The sequence below is a fragment of the Pseudophryne corroboree genome, chromosome 12 (genome assembly GCF_028390025.1).
Source record: "Pseudophryne corroboree isolate aPseCor3 chromosome 12, aPseCor3.hap2, whole genome shotgun sequence".
NCBI lineage: Eukaryota > Metazoa > Chordata > Amphibia > Anura > Myobatrachidae > Pseudophryne > Pseudophryne corroboree.
The window spans coordinates 130,076,896-130,095,348 of record NC_086455.1 but is presented as its reverse complement, the minus strand read 5'-3'; the positions used below and the strand labels follow the sequence as shown (position 1 = coordinate 130,095,348).

General features: G+C 44.7%; 1 protein-coding gene across 1 annotated transcript in view; it reads left to right on the top strand.

Moving 5' to 3' along the window:
- RYR3 (ryanodine receptor 3) overlaps positions 1-18,453 on the top strand; it is a 1,295,770-nt gene that overhangs the window by 896,457 nt on the left and 380,860 nt on the right. The window contains 2 exon segments of the mRNA XM_063948019.1: positions 1,657-1,735; positions 2,663-2,752. Coding sequence (XP_063804089.1) covers positions 1,657-1,735; positions 2,663-2,752 — 169 coding nt within the window.

Sequence of the window (18,453 nt, the reverse complement as noted above, 5' to 3'; positions counted from 1 at the left end):
TATTATATAATCATATGTAAAAGTCTGTCTGTATCATGGCTAATGGCATTAGGTTACAGCATATAATGTTTGACCTGCTCATGGTTTAATTATATTACATTCTTACTGGTGTTGCCTGTATAAGGGTCAACAGTTTTAGTATATCAGTGCTGCTGGGTTAGTATTACCAGTAGTCTCTCTCATGATCCTAGGCACGGCGATTCCCCAGATACACCAATCTGTGAATCCTTGCCACGTGACACCGTTACTGGATACTTGAGTGCGTGAGTTAATTTCAACACGGTCACTGACACCAGCCAAAGTACAAACATTTAGGTTATGACCCAAGGCAAACTTATGGCTTTTGCCTGCACTCAGAATTATTAATATTTTGGTAACGCCTCTTTTCGGAGAGCTGGGTTGGATACACAACAGAAACCAGAGCTAAAATTAGATTAATTTAAGTAAAACACTTCAAAGCTTATGTTACAGAAAATAAAGTTACAAGATATGATAAAGTCACATTACACGAGTAAAGACAGTTTCAAGAAAAATAAAAATAGGAAGATAAAACCCACTGATCCTAACACATGCAGAGTGGAACGATGGGATGAAGTGAAGCCTCTTCAGATATTATCGGGACATTGCAGAGCCAGGATGCTTCTCCTGACTCGCTTCTTTGATAATAGACAACTTGCAGTCTGTGTTTCTCCTATTTAAAACTCAGGCTGCCCCTTCAGCCACCTTCCCTCTAGAGAGTATATTTTAACCCTTCCAAAGCCAGAGAAGGTATTGAGTGTCAGCTCATACTGGGCTTCCCAGCCACTCTCTCAGGGGCGAATGGCCTTATCTTGTAATAGCCTTTGAAGCTCTGGCCATGGTTCTTGTGTAAACAAATGGCCAGTTCTGAGAAGACACAGACCAGACAGAGCTTAACACCTTTCTGGCCATAGCTCTGGTTCTGGGGTAATTAAACTAGCTCTGGTCGGTCAGGATGAATTTCACACCTGAGTATCCAGTGTGTCTCCGAGTTCTGTGGCTATAATGACATGCCAGCAGATCAATCAAGCTTCAACCATTTGACATGCAAAGACAGTTATCACACACTGGTACATTGATACATTGATCAGAATAGTGTTATTACATACATTGATTTTAACAGGCCTATTTCTACTTGAAATAGCCTGGATCATGACAGTCTCTCCTGGCTTTTCCTGTTTATTCTGTTCTGTGACCACAGCAGATATATAGTAACACCTATGGAAGAGGCAAAACTATTATTATTTCAAACATTGTAACCAATCAATAAAGGAGGGTATTGTGTTGGAGCAAAGCGGCAACCTCTACAATATGGCATCCAAATACTGTATATACTATATGGTCTTAATTTACTTGCACTATAATCTATTTATTATATTATATCTACTGTGCTTTGTGTTATGTCAAGGTCATAGTTGCAGAATACAATGATAATTGTATATTTGAATACTGTCTTCACCTGTAAAAGAGACAGGAAAGCATGCATTGTTGTTCTGCCCTTGGATTATAGCATTCCTATCAGAAGAATAACATGATGAAATAAAATGTTATGCTATTGTTGAATTGTGGAGATAGGAATCATGCTGAAGCTGCTTTCTAAATATCGTCTTACAAGAGAGATTATTTTTTGTTTTACAGTCTCACATTACCAGAAAAACTGGAATATATTGTAAATAAGAACGCAGAACACGCACATGATAAATGGGCCTATGACAAGGTACAGAAAGCTATGCTTGCATTATATGTAACCAAATGTCCATTCCAAAGGACGCAAAAGAGAGAACTGTAGCAGACCACAGTGCACTGTATGTAGCCAAATCTTGTAAGGACCCCCATGTACCATCAGACGGTGAGAGAAATACAGTTTGTATACATGGGTCTTTATCAGGGTATTTGAGCAGCATTAATTTCCCTTCCCCTAAGCATAGATATATTTATTATCAGTCACAATGCATTTTGGCAGAGCAATGCTGTTACTCACCGTCTTCAGCTTAGCTATAGATGTACCTCCCTCTAACATGGCAGTTTGCTTCAGAGGGGAGAAAGAAAGCATTATGGGAATATATACTGAAGTATGAACTTATTCTTATATTTCTTATGTTTTCTCTGAAAGATTAGGTGACATCCGACACTCTCCTGAAACAGTATATTAGCATGTGCCCATTCCTTCCACCTCATCCAACTTCCTGCTTCTCATCTCCACTTATGTGGAAAGCAGAAGATAGGAACATCAGTGAAGTGCATAGAATAAGAAGGACCCTGACTGGTAGATTTAAATACCAATCATCAAACAAGCATATTAACACAGCTTTACCACCCCTCCGTTATCTTATTATTTACGCAGGCATGTCTAAGTTAGCGTAAAACAATCTGTAGTAAATATTACAGGAGGGGGTTGCAGTTATAGTGACATCCATGATAATATCTTTATCTGAATATGAGCTACAAAAATCTAAGAGTAAAAATTAGTGGTGGAGAAAGGGAGGATGGGGGGGCACTTCTGTATTAGCCTAGGGCGGCTGGAACCATTAATCAGGCCCCGTGTCTAACTGTGCTCTGTCGGCAATGTTATAGATATTAGCTATGTGTTTCAAATTAAGATCTGAGGTTCATGTGTAATTTTTGTTTTCCTTGCATTGTTTAGCTGCAGAGTGGATGGAAGTACGGACCATCCCTTGATGAGAACATGAAGACCCATCCACTAATGAGAGCCTTTAAGACACTATCTGAAAAGGTGAACGTAAATTTTATACTTATTTTTTTTTTTTTAATGCAGCGAGCAGAAAAGCCTATTATAATGCATTATGACACTATCATAGGTTTCATCTGTCCAGATTTTCAGAAGACAATCCCAAGTTTGATTTTCTGCTCCCTGGTTGTTGTTTTTTTTTAATTTGAACATTTAAGCAAGTGGCACTTTCCTTGGTTGAGAGTATTGACTTTTATCACCCAGTGTTTTTCTATACTGACGTTGAAGGAGAATTCTAGCCAAATCTTTTTTTCACAAACAAGTCATTTCCCCCAACTACTAGAATTGCAGACGGAGCGCTCTGTGAGCTCATCACCTCACGTTACTCCAACACTTTTTGTTGACTGCATTCTTCATTCTGCATAAAAGCCTAAAGGAACTGGAAAGTGTGCAGAGCTGCAGGCAGGTTATCAGATGAATGGATTCAAATGTATTTTTGGGAAGTATAGAAAATGCAATAATATAAGATGGTGATCTATTGTAATGTTTAGTATAAAGGTACATTTCAGTGTTTAGGCCATGTTAGTGTTAATTACATCGCAGTATGTCTGGGCTGAGGATACAGTGGATGGCTTTCAGTTACTTTGCCAACATTAAACTGTCCTCCTTAGAAAATGTTTACTACTGATATAGGAAGACATTTGGAGCTGTAGGAGTCAGGCCAGGGTGGTTATATTTTGCATTATTCAGTAGAGGTTGACGTGTGTTTAACTGCACAAATGATTTTATGTTTGCGTTACAGTTTACCTGTGTGTCCCCCTTCCTGATGGGAAAATCTTATATAACTAAACCAATCCACACCCATTTCATGTGAGGTCACATTGCTTTTGCACTAGGCTCAGCCACTTTTGGCCATCAGAACTCAGTTACTCATTGCTAGCCGACATACCTGTATAGTGCAAGTAGTTTCTGAATGGACATAAGAGGAGGGTGACCCACTCATTGATTTACCACACACCTGCTGTCCTACCTTCTGGTCAGCTAAGATACATAGAACCCAATAGCAGTGACCGCGCTAGACTAGAACTGTGTGTGGGAGAAGCCGTGGATGTTCAACCCCTTTATTTACACCTGATTTATTTTTACCTGTAAAATATACTGTTGGCATTTGTGATAAGCAAGCTAGGACCCTGCTCTAGTTTTGCTTACGGATCTAACAGCATTATACACGTAGTGTGACCTCTATGATTGGATAATAATCAGGTGCATTTACATTTGGACTGTGCCATGAAATCAGATTGTACTGCCTGTTTGGGGTGAATAATGTTTTTAGGTTTTGTTTTGTATGTTTAGTAGTTCATGACTAAGCAGAAGCACCGCAAAATGACATGTCCTCAGAACATGCACATATCTGTAAAACATGTCACTTCGGCACTTATAATCTCTCCACTGATTTCCACATTTCCCCTCTTATAGGCCCTACACACTGGCCGACAATCCCCAAAGATATGAACGATCTCGTTCATTAATAAACGGGATACCATTCATATCTTTGAGTGTGGAGTCACCAGCGATGAATGATGCGCGGCCCCGCGCTCGTTCATCGCTGGTGCCCCGTCGGCTGTGCATGCAGGCCAATATGGACGATCTCGTCCATATTTGCCTGCACTTCTATGGTGCCGGGTGACGGGGGAAAGTGAAGAAACTTCCCTCCCCCCGTCACTGCCCCCCCGCCGCCGGGTCGCCCGTTGGCCGTATTCCCCGTCGGGCACCTCGGCGGCGTATCTTTAAATGTATAGGGCCCTTTACTGAGCTTCCCCTAACCAGATTTACACCCGCAATCTTTCTGCATCCAGTGGTCAGATTAACTGTTCCTTGAAAAATATTGTTTTGCTGCTGCTTCACTCTCTATGAATGCAGTACCAACTACACTCCTATCTCTTCCCTTTGCCCCAAAACATCTTCCAGCTTAAACACCCCCCCTCTCGTACCTACTCAGTTCCTCCCCCTGTTTCTGCTTACAGGACTTTATTTGGGCTGCACATACATGTGAAATTTCCTCATTTGTACATATATTTCTAAGGGGTCTATTTACTAAGCCTCAGGTGGAGATAAAGTGGACGGAGATAAGTACCAGCCAATCACCTTCTGTCATTTTTCAAACCCAGCCTGTGACATGGCAGTTAGGAGCTGATTGGCTGGTACTTTATCTCCATCGACTTTATCTCCATCCAAGGCTTAATAAATAGACCCCTTAGCCTCCAAACTGTCCCCTGTTCACTGAAACTCTTTTCCACCTTTTTAATAGAGATGAGCGGGTTCGGTTCCTCTGAATCCGAACCCGCCCGAACTTCAGGTTTTTTACACGGGTCCGAGCAGGCTCGGATCTTCCCGCCTTGCTCGGCTAACCCGAGCGCGCCCGAATGTCATCATCACGCTGTCGGATTCTCGCGAGGCTCGGATTCTATCGCGAGACTCGGATTCTATATAAGGAGCCGCGCGTCGCCGCCATTTTCACACGTGCATTGAGAGTCATAGGGAGAGGACGTGGCTGGCGTCCTCTCCGTTTAGAGAAGAGAGAGACACAGTATTTTCGGGGAGCATTATTAGGAGGAGTACTACTGTATACTACTATAATACTACTTGCTGAAGTGATATTTATAGATTAGATAGTGTGACTGTAAGTGTATTATCTGACTTGTGGGGGAGACACTGACAGTGGGGAGCAGTTAGAGTCTGAGAGCAGGACTCAGGAGTACATATAACGTACAGTGCACACTTTTGCTGCCAGAGTCAGTGCCACACTGCCATTGTTGTGACCACACTGACCACCAGTATAATAATATATTTTGTGATTGTCTGATTAGGCCTCGGAGTACTAGTTGCAAGTTGCAACGTGACCTGTCCTGAAGTGACCACCAGTTTAATAATCAATCACCACCAGTTTAATATATATATATATATATATATATATATATATATATATAATTGTATATAATATATATATATATATATAATATTGTATACCACCTACCCGTGGTTTGTTTTTTTTCATTCTTCTTTATACATACTACTATAGTAGCTTACTGTAGCAGTCTGCGGTGCTGTGCTGACCTGACAGTGTCCAGCAGGTCCGTCATCAGTCATTACATAATAAATATATATAGTACCTGTCCGGCTGCAGTACTAGTGATATTATATTGATTTCATCTCATTATCAATAATTTATCATCCAGTCTAGACTCTATATTAGCAGCAGACACAGTACGTTAGTCCACGGCTGTAGCTACCTCTGTGTCGGCACTCGGCAGTCCATCCATAATTGTATACCACCTACCCGTGTTTTTTTTTTTTTTCTTTCTTCTTTGTACATACTACTATAGAGTATAGTAGCTTACTGTAGCAGTCTGCGGTGCTGCTGAGCTGACAGTGTCCAGCAGGTCCGTCATCAGTCATCATTACCTAATAAATATATTATCTACCTGTCCGGCTGCAGTACTAGTGATATTATATATACCTACATATATATATTGATTTCATCTCATTATCAATCATCCAGTCTATATTAGCAGCAGACACAGTACGTTAGTCCACGGCTGTAGCTACCTCTGTGTCGGCACTCAGCAGTCCATCCATAATTGTATACCACCTACCCGTGGTTTTTTTTTTCTTTCTTCTTTGTACATACTACTATAGTATAGTAGCTTACTGTAGCAGTCTGCGGTGCTGCTGAGCTGACAGTGTCCAGCAGGTCCGTCATCAGTCATCATTACCTAATAAATATATTATCTACCTGTCCGGCTGCAGTACTAGTGATATTATATATACATACATATATATATTGATTTCATCTCATTATCAATCATCCAGTCTATATTAGCAGCAGACACAGTACGTTAGTCCACGGCTGTAGCTACCTCTGTGTCGGCACTCGGCAGTCCATCCATAATTGTATACCACCTACCCGTGGTTTTTTTTTTTTCTTTCTTCTTTGTACATACTACTATAGTATAGTAGCTTACTGTAGCAGTCTGCGGTGCTGCTGAGCTGACAGTGTCCAGCAGGTCCGTCATCAGTCATCATTACCTAATAAATATATTATCTACCTGTCCGGCTGCAGTACTAGTGATATTATATATACATACATATATGTATTGATTTCATCTCATTATCAATCATCCAGTCTATATTAGCAGCAGACACAGTACGTTAGTCCACGGCTGTAGCTACCTCTGTGTCGGCACTCGGCAGTCCATCCATAATTGTATACCACCTACCCGTGGTTTTTTTTTTTCTTTCTTCTTTGTACATACTACTATAGTATAGTAGCTTACTGTAGCAGTCTGCGGTGCTGCTGAGCTGACAGTGTCCAGCAGGTCCGTCATCAGTCATCATTACCTAATAAATATATTATCTACATGTCCGGCTGCAGTACTAGTGATATTATATATACATACATATATATATTGATTTCATCTCATTATCAATCATCCAGTCTATATTAGCAGCAGACACAGTACGTTAGTCCACGGCTGTAGCTACCTCTGTGTCGGCACTCAGCAGTCCATCCATAATTGTATACCACCTACCCGTGGTTTTTTTTTTTTCTTTCTTCTTTGTACATACTACTATAGTATAGTAGCTTACTGTAGCAGTCTGCGGTGCTGCTGAGCTGACAGTGTCCAGCAGGTCCGTCATCAGTCATCATTACCTAATAAATATATTATCTACCTGTCCGGCTGCAGTACTAGTGATATTATATATACATACATATATATATTGATTTCATCTCATTATCAATCATCCAGTCTATATTAGCAGCAGACACAGTACGTTAGTCCACGGCAGTAGCTACCTCTGTGTCGGCACTCGGCAGTCCATCCATAATTGTATACCACCTACCCGTGGTTTTTTTTTTTTCTTTCTTCTTTGTACATACTACTATAGTATAGTAGCTTACTGTAGCAGTCTGCGGTGCTGCTGAGCTGACAGTGTCCAGCAGGTCCGTCATCAGTCATCATTACCTAATAAATATATTATCTACCTGTCCGGCTGCAGTACTAGTGATATTATATATACATACATATATGTATTGATTTCATCTCATTATCAATCATTCAGTCTATATTAGCAGCAGACACAGTACGTTAGTCCACGGCTGTAGCTACCTCTGTGTCGGCACTCGGCAGTCCATCCATAATTGTATACCACCTACCCGTGGTTTTTTTTTTTTCTCTCTTCTTTGTACATACTACTATAGTATAGTACAGGGCTGGCCAAACCGGTCCTCGAGATCTACCAACAGTTCATGTTTTCCAGGCCTCCTGGAGATCTGTAGAATTGTCAGTTAGGAATGAATGCAGCACATCTTAATTAGTAATGACTACACCTGTGCACCAGCTAGGTGGTCTGGAAAATGTGTACTGTTGGTAGATCTCGAGGACTGGTTTGGCCAGCCCTGGTATAGTAGCTTACTGTAGCAGTCTGCGGTGCTGCTGAGCTGACAGTGTCCAGCAGGTCCGTCATCAGTCATCATTACCTAATAAATATATTATCTACCTGTCCGGCTGCAGTACTAGTGATATTATATATACATACATATATATATTGATTTCATCTCATTATCAATCATCCAGTCTATATTAGCAGCAGACACAGTACGTTAGTCCACGGCTGTAGCTACCTCTGTGTCGGCACTCGGCAGTACATCCATAATTGTATACCACCTACCCGTGTTTTTTTTTTTTCTTTCTTCTTTGTACATACTACTATAGTATAGTAGCTTACTGTAGCAGTCTGCGGTGCTGCTGAGCTGACAGTGTCCAGCAGGTCCGTCATCAGTCATCATTACCTAATAAATATATTATCTACCTGTCCGGCTGCAGTACTAGTGATATTATATATACATACATATATATATTGATTTCATCTCATTATCAATCATCCAGTCTATATTAGCAGCAGACACAGTACGTTAGTCCACGGCTGTAGCTACCTCTGTGTCGGCACTCGGCAGTCCATCCATAATTGTATACCACCTACCCGTGTTTTTTTTTTTTTCTTTCTTCTTTGTACATACTACTATAGTATAGTAGCTTACTGTAGCAGTCTGCGGTGCTGCTGAGCTGACAGTGTCCAGCAGGTCCGTCATCAGTCATCATTACCTAATAAATATATTATCTACCTGTCCGGCTGCAGTACTAGTGATATTATATATACATACATATATATATTGATTTCATCTCATTATCAATCATCCAGTCTATATTAGCAGCAGACACAGTACGTTAGTCCACGGCTGTAGCTACCTCTGTGTCGGCACTCGGCAGTCCATCCATAATTGTATACCACCTACCCGTGGTTTTTTTTTTTCTTTCTTCTTTGTACATACTACTATAGTATAGTAGCTTACTGTAGCAGTCTGCGGTGCTGCTGAGCTGACAGTGTCCAGCAGGTCCGTCATCAGTCATCATTACCTAATAAATATATTATCTACCTGTCCGGCTGCAGTACTAGTGATATTATATATACATACATATATATATTGATTTCATCTCATTATCAATCATCCAGTCTATATTAGCAGCAGACACAGTACGTTAGTCCACGGCTGTAGCTACCTCTGTGTCGGCACTCGGCAGTCCATCCATAAGTATACTAGTATCCATCCATCTCCATTGTTTACCTGAGGTGCCTTTTAGTTGTGCCTATTAAAATATGGAGAACAAAAATGTTGAGGTTCCAAAATTAGGGAAAGATCAAGATCCACTTCCACCTCGTGCTGAAGCTGCTGCCACTAGTCATGGCCGAGACGATGAAATGCCAGCAACGTCGTCTGCCAAGGCCGATGCCCAATGTCATAGTACAGAGCATGTCAAATCCAAAACACCAAATATCAGTAAAAAAAGGACTCCAAAACCTAAAATAAAATTGTCGGAGGAGAAGCGTAAACTTGCCAATATGCCATTTACCACACGGAGTGGCAAGGAACGGCTGAGGCCCTGGCCTATGTTCATGGCTAGTGGTTCAGCTTCACATGAGGATGGAAGCACTCAGCCTCTCGCTAGAAAACTGAAAAGACTCAAGCTGGCAAAAGCACCACAAAGAACTGTGCGTTCTTCCAAATCCCAAATCCACAAGGAGAGTCCAATTGTGTCGGTTGCGATGCCTGACCTTCCCAACACTGGACGTGAAGAGCATGCGCCTTCCACCATTTGCACGCCCCCTGCAAGTGCTGGAAGGAGCACCCGCAGTCCAGTTCCTGATAGTCAGATTGAAGATGTCAGTGTTGAAGTACACCAGGATGAGGAGGATATGGGTGTTGCTGGCGCTGGGGAGGAAATTGACCAGGAGGATTCTGATGGTGAGGTGGTTTGTTTAAGTCAGGCACCCGGGGAGACACCTGTTGTCCGTGGGAGGAATAGGGCCATTGACATGCCTGGTCAAAATACAAAAAAAATCAGCTCTTCGGTGTGGAAGTATTTCACCAGAAATGCGGACAACATTTGTCAAGCCGTGTGTTGCCTTTGTCAAGCTGTAATAAGTAGGGGTAAGGACGTTAACCACTTCGGAACATCCTCCCTTATACGTCACCTGCAGCGCATTCATAATAAGTCAGTGACAAGTTCAAAAACTTTGGGTGACAGCGGAAGCAGTCCACTGACCAGTAAATCCCTTCCTCTTGTAACCAAGCTCACGCAAACCACCCCACCAACTCCCTCAGTGTCAATTTCCTCCTTACCCAGGAATGCCAATAGTCCTGCAGGCCATGTCACTGGCAATTCTGACGAGTCCTCTCCTGCCTGGGATTCCTCCGATGCATCCTTGAGTGTAATGCCTACTGCTGCTGGCGCTGCTGTTGTTGCTGCTGGGAGTCGATCGTCATCCCAGAGGGGAAGTCGTAAGCCCACTTGTACTACTTCCAGTAAGCAATTGACTGTCCAACAGCCCTTTGCGAGGAAGATGAAATATCACAGCAGTCATCCTGCTGCAAAGCGGATAACTGAGGCCTTGACAACTATGTTGGTGTTAGACGTGCGTCCGGTATCCGCCGTTAGTACACAGGGAACTAGACAATTTATTGAGGCAGTGTGCCCCCGTTACCAAATACCATCTAGGTTCCACTTCTCTAGGCAGGCGATACCGAGAATGTACACGGACGTCAGAAAAAGACTCACCAGTGTCCTAAAAAATGCAGTTGTACCCAATGTCCACTTAACCACGGACATGTGGACAAGTGGAGCAGGGCAGGGTCAGGACTATATGACTGTGACAGCCCACTGGGTAGATGTATGGACTCCCGCCGCAAGAACAGCAGCGGCGGCACCAGTAGCAGCATCTCGCAAACGCCAACTCTTTCCTAGGCAGGCTACGCTTTGTATCACCGCTTTCCAGAATACGCACACAGCTGAAAACCTCTTACGGCAACTGAGGAAGATCATCGCGGAATGGCTTACCCCAATTGGACTCTCCTGTGGTTTTGTGGCATCGGACAACGCCAGCAATATTGTGTGTGCATTAAATATGGGCAAATTCCAGCACGTCCCATGTTTTGCACATACCTTGAATTTGGTGGTGCAGAATTTTTAAAAAAACGACAGGGGCGTGCAAGAGATGCTGTCGGTGGCCAGAAGAATTGCGGGACACTTTCGGCGTACAGGCACCACGTACAGAAGACTGGAGCACCACCAAAAACTACTGAACCTGCCCTGCCATCATCTGAAGCAAGAAGTGGTAACGAGGTGGAATTCAACCCTCTATATGCTTCAGAGGTTGGAGGAGCAGCAAAAGGCCATTCAAGCCTATACAATTGAGCACGATATAGGAGGTGGAATGCACCTGTCTCAAGCGCAGTGGAGAATGATTTCAACGTTGTGCAAGGTTCTGATGCCCTTTGAACTTGCCACACGTGAAGTCAGTTCAGACACTGCCAGCCTGAGTCAGGTCATTCCCCTCATCAGGCTTTTGCAGAAGAAGCTGGAGACATTGAAGGAGGAGCTAACACGGAGCGATTCCGCTAGGCATGTGGGACTTGTGGATGGAGCCCTTAATTCGCTTAGCAAGGATTCACGGGTGGTCAATCTGTTGAAATCAGAGCACTACATTTTGGCCACCGTGCTCGATCCTAGATTTAAAGCCTACCTTGGATCTCTCTTTCCGGCAGACACAAGTCTGCTGGGGTTGAAAGACCTGCTGGTGACAAAATTGTCAAGTCAAGCGGAACGCGACCTGTCAACATCTCCTCCTTCACATTCTCCCGCAACTGGGGGTGCGAGGAAAAGGCTCAGAATTCCGAGCCCACCCGCTGGCGGTGATGCAGGGCAGTCTGGAGCGACTGCTGATGCTGACATCTGGTCCGGACTGAAGGACCTGACAACGATTACGGACATGTCGTCTACTGTCACTGCATATGATTCTCTCACCATTGTAAGAATGGTGGAGGATTATATGAGTGACCGCATCCAAGTAGGCACGTCACACAGTCCGTACTTATACTGGCAGGAAAAAGAGGCAATTTGGAGGCCCTTGCACAAACTGGCTTTATTCTACCTAAGTTGCCCTCCCACAAGTGTGTACTCCGAAAGAGTGTTTAGTGCCGCCACTCACCTTGTCAGCAATCGGCGTACGAGGTTACATCCAGAAAATGTGGAGAAGATGATGTTCATTAAAATGAATTATAATCAATTCCTCCGTGGAGACATTGACCAGCAGCAATTGCCTCCACAAAGTACACAGGGAGCTGAGATGGTGGATTCCAGTGGGGACGAATTGATAATCTGTGAGGAGGGGGATGTACACGGTGATATATCGGAGGATGATGATGAGGTGGACATCTTGCCTCTGTAGAGCCAGTTTGTGCAAGGAGAGATTAATTGCTTCTTTTTTGGTGGGGGTCCAAACCAACCCGTCATTTCAGTCACAGTCGTGTGGCAGACCCTGTCACTGAAATGATGGGTTGGTTAAAGTGTGCATGTCCTGTTTATACAACATAAGGGTGGGTGGGAGGGCCCAAGGACAATTCCATCTTGCACCTCTTTTTTCTTTAATTTTTCTTTGCGTCATGTGCTGTTTGGGGAGGTTTTTTTGGAAGGGACATCCTGCGTGACACTGCAGTGACACTCCTAGATGGGCCCGGTGTTTGTGTCGGCCACTAGGGTCGCTTATCTTACTCACACAGCTACCTCATTGCGCCTCTTTTTTTCTTTGCGTCATGTGCTGTTTGGGGAGGGTTTTTTGGAAGGGACATCCTGCGTGACACTGCAGTGCCACTCCTAGATGGGCCCGGTGTTTGTGTCGGCCACTAGGGTCGCTTATCTTACTCACACAGCTACCTCATTGCACCTCTTTTTTTCTTTGCGTCATGTGCTGTTTGGGGAGGGTTTTTTGGAAGGGACATCCTGCGTGACACTGCAGTGACACTCCTAGATGGGCCCGGTGTTTGTGTCGGCCACTAGGGTCGCTTATCTTACTCACACAGCTACCTCATTGCGCCTCTTTTTTTCTTTGCGTCATGTGCTGTTTGGGGAGGGTTTTTTGGAAGGGACATCCTGCGTGACACTGCAGTGACACTCCTAGATGGGCCCGGTGTTTGTGTCGGCCACTAGGGTCGCTTATCTTACTCACACAGCTACCTCATTGCGCCTCTTTTTTTCTTTGCGTCATGTGCTGTTTGGGGAGGGTTTTTTGGAAGGGACATCCTGCGTGACACTGCAGTGACACTCCTAGATGGGCCCGGTGTTTGTGTCGGCCACTAGGGTCGCTTATCTTACTCACACAGCTACCTCATTGCGCCTCTTTTTTTCTTTGCGTCATGTGCTGTTTGGGGAGGGTTTTTTGGAAGGGACATCCTGCGTGACACTGCAGTGACACTCCTAGATGGGCCCGGTGTTTGTGTCGGCCACTAGGGTCGCTTATCTTACTCACACAGCTACCTCATTGCGCCTCTTTTTTTCTTTGCGTCATGTGCTGTTTGGGGAGGGTTTTTTGGAAGGGACATCCTGCGTGACACTGCAGTGACACTCCTAGATGGGCCCGGTGTTTGTGTCGGCCACTAGGGTCGCTTATCTTACTCACACAGCTACCTCATTGCGCCTCTTTTTTTCTTTGCGTCATGTGCTGTTTGGGGAGGGTTTTTTGGAAGGGACATCCTGCGTGACACTGCAGTGACACTCCTAGATGGGCCCGGTGTTTGTGTCGGCCACTAGGGTCGCTTATCTTACTCACACAGCTACCTCATTGCGCCTCTTTTTTTCTTTGCGTCATGTGCTGTTTGGGGAGGGTTTTTTGGAAGGGACATCCTGCGTGACACTGCAGTGACACTCCTAGATGGGCCCGGTGTTTGTGTCGGCCACTAGGGTCGCTTATCTTACTCACACAGCTACCTCATTGCGCCTCTTTTTTTCTTTGCGTCATGTGCTGTTTGGGGAGGGTTTTTTGGAAGGGACATCCTGCGTGACACTGCAGTGACACTCCTAGATGGGCCCGGTGTTTGTGTCGGCCACTAGGGTCGCTTATCTTACTCACACAGCTACCTCATTGCGCCTCTTTTTTTCTTTGCGTCATGTGCTGTTTGGGGAGGGTTTTTTGGAAGGGACATCCTGCGTGACACTGCAGTGACACTCCTAGATGGGCCCGGTGTTTGTGTCGGCCACTAGGGTCGCTTAGCTTACTCACACAGCTACCTCATTGCGCCTCTTTTTTTTCCAGTCCAGTAATTCCATCCATCGGTTCCAGTCCGAAAATAACATCCATCTGTTCCAGTCAGATAACATCAACCATCGGTTCCAGTCAGATAACATCAACCATCGGTTCCAGTCCGATAACATCAACCATCGGTTCCAGTCCGATAACACCATCCATCAGTTCCCATCAGATAACATCATGCATTGGTTCCAGTCGGATAATACCATACATCGGTTCCAGTCCAATAATAACAACAATTGGTTCCAGTCATACAGCACACACCAGCGACTCCAGGACAAAACATCAATTACTCACAGTTTTAGTTCATAGTCCCTGCTACCTGGTGCTAACTTTGGGTGACCTAGACAGGGTGCTGCAACCTGCCCGTCAGGTACCGCAAATCCACACCTCCTTGAGGGGGGACCCTGGTGAACACCACCAGCGGGTTAGTCACCGCACCCCTGCTCCTTGTCTTCGCTAACCACCCGGGGGTAGTTTTCAGTTTCCACTGCTCTTCATCCTGTTCCGATTCCCCTGACTAATTTTCTGGAATCCCAGTTGTCTTCCATCTACACTGCTCAAAATAATAAAGGGAACACTAAAATAACACATCCTAGATCTGAATGAATGAAATATTCTTATTAAATACTTTGTTCTTTACATAGTTGAATGTGCTGACAACAAAATCACACAAAAATTATCATTGGAAATCAAATTTATTGACCCATGGAGATCTGGATTTGGAGTCACACTCAAAATTAAAGTGGAAAAACACACTACAGGCTGATCCAACTTTGATGTAATGTCCTTAAAACAAGTCAAAATGAGGCTCAGTAGTGTGTGTGGTCTCCACGTGCCTGTATGACCTCCCTACAACGCCTGGGCATGCTCCTGATGAGGTGGCGTATGGTCTCCTGAGGGATCTCCTCCCAGACCTGGACTAAAGCATCTGCCAACTCCTGGACAGTCTGTGGTGCAACGTGACATTGGTGGATGGAGCGAGACATGATGTCCCAGATGTGCTCAATTGGATTCAGGTCTGGGGAACGGGCGGGCCAGTCCATAGCATAAATGCCTTCGTCTTGCAGGAACTGCTGACACACTCCAGCCACATGAGGTCTAGCATTGTCTTGTATTAGGAGGAACCCAGGGCCAACCGCACCAGCATATGGGCTCACAAGGGGTCTGAGGATCTCATCTCGGTACCTAATGGCAGTCAGGCTACCTCTGGCAAGCACATGGAGGGCTGTGCGGCCCCCCAAAGAAATGCCACCCCACACCATTACTGACCCACTGCCAAACCGGTTATGCTGGAGGATGTTGCAGGCAGCAGAACGTTCTCCTTGGCATCTCCAGACTCTGTCACGTCTGTCACATGTGCTCAGTGAGAACCTGCTTTCATCTGTGAAGAGCACAGGGCGCCAGTGGTGAATTTGCCAATCTTGGTGTTCTCTGGCAAATGCCAAACGTCCTGCACGGTGTTGCGCTGTAAGCACAACCCCCAACTGTGGACGTCGGGCCCTCATACCACCCTCATGGAGTCTGTTTCTGATCGTTTGAGTAGACACATGCACATTTGTGGCTTGCTGGAGGTCATTTTGCAGGGCTCTGGCAGTGCTCCTCCTGTTCCTCCTTGCACAAAGGCGGAGGTTGCGGTCCTGATGCTAGGTTGCTGCCCTCCTACGGTTTCCTCCACGTCTCATGATGTACTGGCCTATCTCCTGGTAGCGCCTCCATGCTCTGGACACTACGCTGACAGACACAGCAAACCTTCTTGCCACAGCTCGCATTGATGTGCCATACTGGATGAGCTGCACTACCTAAACCACTTGTGTGGGTTGTAGACTCCGTCTCATGCTACCACTAGGGTGAAAGCACCGCCAGCTTTCAAAAGTGACCAAAACATCAGCCATAAAGCATAGGAGCTGAGAAGTGGTCTGTGGTCACCACCTGCAGAACAACTCCTTTATTGGGGGTGTCTTGCTAATTGCCTATAATTTCCACCTGTTGTCTATTCAATTTGCACAACAGCATGTGAAATTGATTGTCAATCAGTGTTGCTTCCTAAGTGGACAGTTTGATTTCACAGAAGTGTGATTGATTTGGAGTTACATTGTGTTGTTTAAGTGTTCCCTTTATTTTTTTGAGCAGTGTACTTTGATGCAAGAGAATTATATAAGATCACCTCACTTTCAACACTCTGCCAGTCCAACTCCACAAGGGCCCGACGCTGGGTCGTAGACATTCTCATCACAGAATCTGACAGTTTGATGCATATGCAGGCTTAATTGATGACATCGATGGAGCACGAAAATAGATTACACGGCTTTTTATCCTTTTCTTATCTACCTTTTACTGTATCTCAAGATACATCTGTATTTTTGGAAACCCTCCCGGCTAGATAAAGGGTACCCAGCTCTCAGCCATTCTGACACCTACCGGCACCCCTCCACCTGCCATGTAGCAGACCCTCAGCTATATCCTTCTGCTCCTCCACAGTATGTAAATCGTTACTTCTCTAATGCTGAAGGTAGTGTGCAGCCCTGAACTGCAATGATGCCAGCATTCCCTCACCCACTCTGCCTCCAGGAATTAAGGGGCAGATTTATTAAGCTGGGCCCGGTGTTTGTGTCGGCCACTAGGGTCGCTTAGCTTACTCACACAGCTACCTCATTGCGCCTCTTTTTTTCTTTGCGTCATGTGCTGTTTGGGGAGGGTTTTTTGGAAGGGACATCCGGCGTGACACTGCAGTGACACTCCTAGATGGGCCCGGTGTTTGTGTCGGCCACTAGGGTCGCTTATCTTACTCACACAGCTACCTCATTGCGCCTCTTTTTTTCTTTGCGTCATGTGCTGTTTGGGGAGGTTTTTTTGGAAGGGACATCCTGCGTGACACTGCAGTGACACTCCTAGATGGGCCCGGTGTTTGTGTCGGCCACTAGGGTCGCTTAGCTTAGTCATCCAGCGACCTAGGTGCAAATTTTAGGACTAAAAATAATATTGTGAAGTGTGAGGTATTCAGAATAGACTGAAAATGAGTGTAAATTATGGTTTTTGAGGTTAATAATACTTTGGGATCAAAATGACCCCCAAATTCTATGATTTAAGCTGTTTTTTAGTGTTTTTTGAAAAAAACACCCGAATCCAAAACACACCCGAATCCGACAAAAAAAATTCGGTGAGGTTTTGCCAAAACGCGGTCGAACCCAAAACACGGCCGCGGAACCGAACCCAAAACCAAAACACAAAACCCGAAAAATTTCCGGCGCTCATCTCTACTTTTTAAGTCCCCAAACACAAATAACCCCTAAACCAGCATTGTTGTGTGCATAGAACATATACTGTAGCCCACTTTTTTCATTTTATGGCTGGACCATTCGGCAATATGTGACACTCAACCCTTAAGGCCTGTACACACTAGGCGATATAATAAACGATATCGCAAATTTTTACCCTTCTGAGTGATACTGTTTGCTATATTACCCAGTGTGTATGTTGCTGACGGGTGACCTATAATAATTTTTCCCTATAAGGGGGAATGTATTAGCCGGCTCCTAAGCATCTAATACGTGTTATACTAAAAGCCATAGCAAACGCATACTGGCCTGTCTCAATGTAAGGTCTGCGGGAACGCTGCACATTATGCAGGGTTTGCAGGTTTGGGGGCGCTAGGCTGAAGCTTTGCCTAGGGTGCAGAGAGACCTTGCACCGGCCCTGCTGACGATGACCCTCTGTGTCGGCCGCGCATGCAGCTCAATTTGGATTCATCGTCCAAAGCTGCACGCACGGCCCGGCTGCGGCATGAAATCACTGTGCGATATCGCACAGTGTGTATGCCCATGATAGGTGTCCCAGGCCGCGAGGGAGACACACTAGGCGATGTCGCTTATGGATGCACCTTTATATGTCAAATGCTTATTTGGATTGCAAGCAAAGATCTTTTGCCCAGTTCACTATTGATTATGTAAATAATATAATTTGTGAAAACATAACATTTATTAAAATTTCTTCTGTTTAGAAGCTATTGTTTCACATTCTGTCTGAGGCCCCTCTATAAGTCCTGT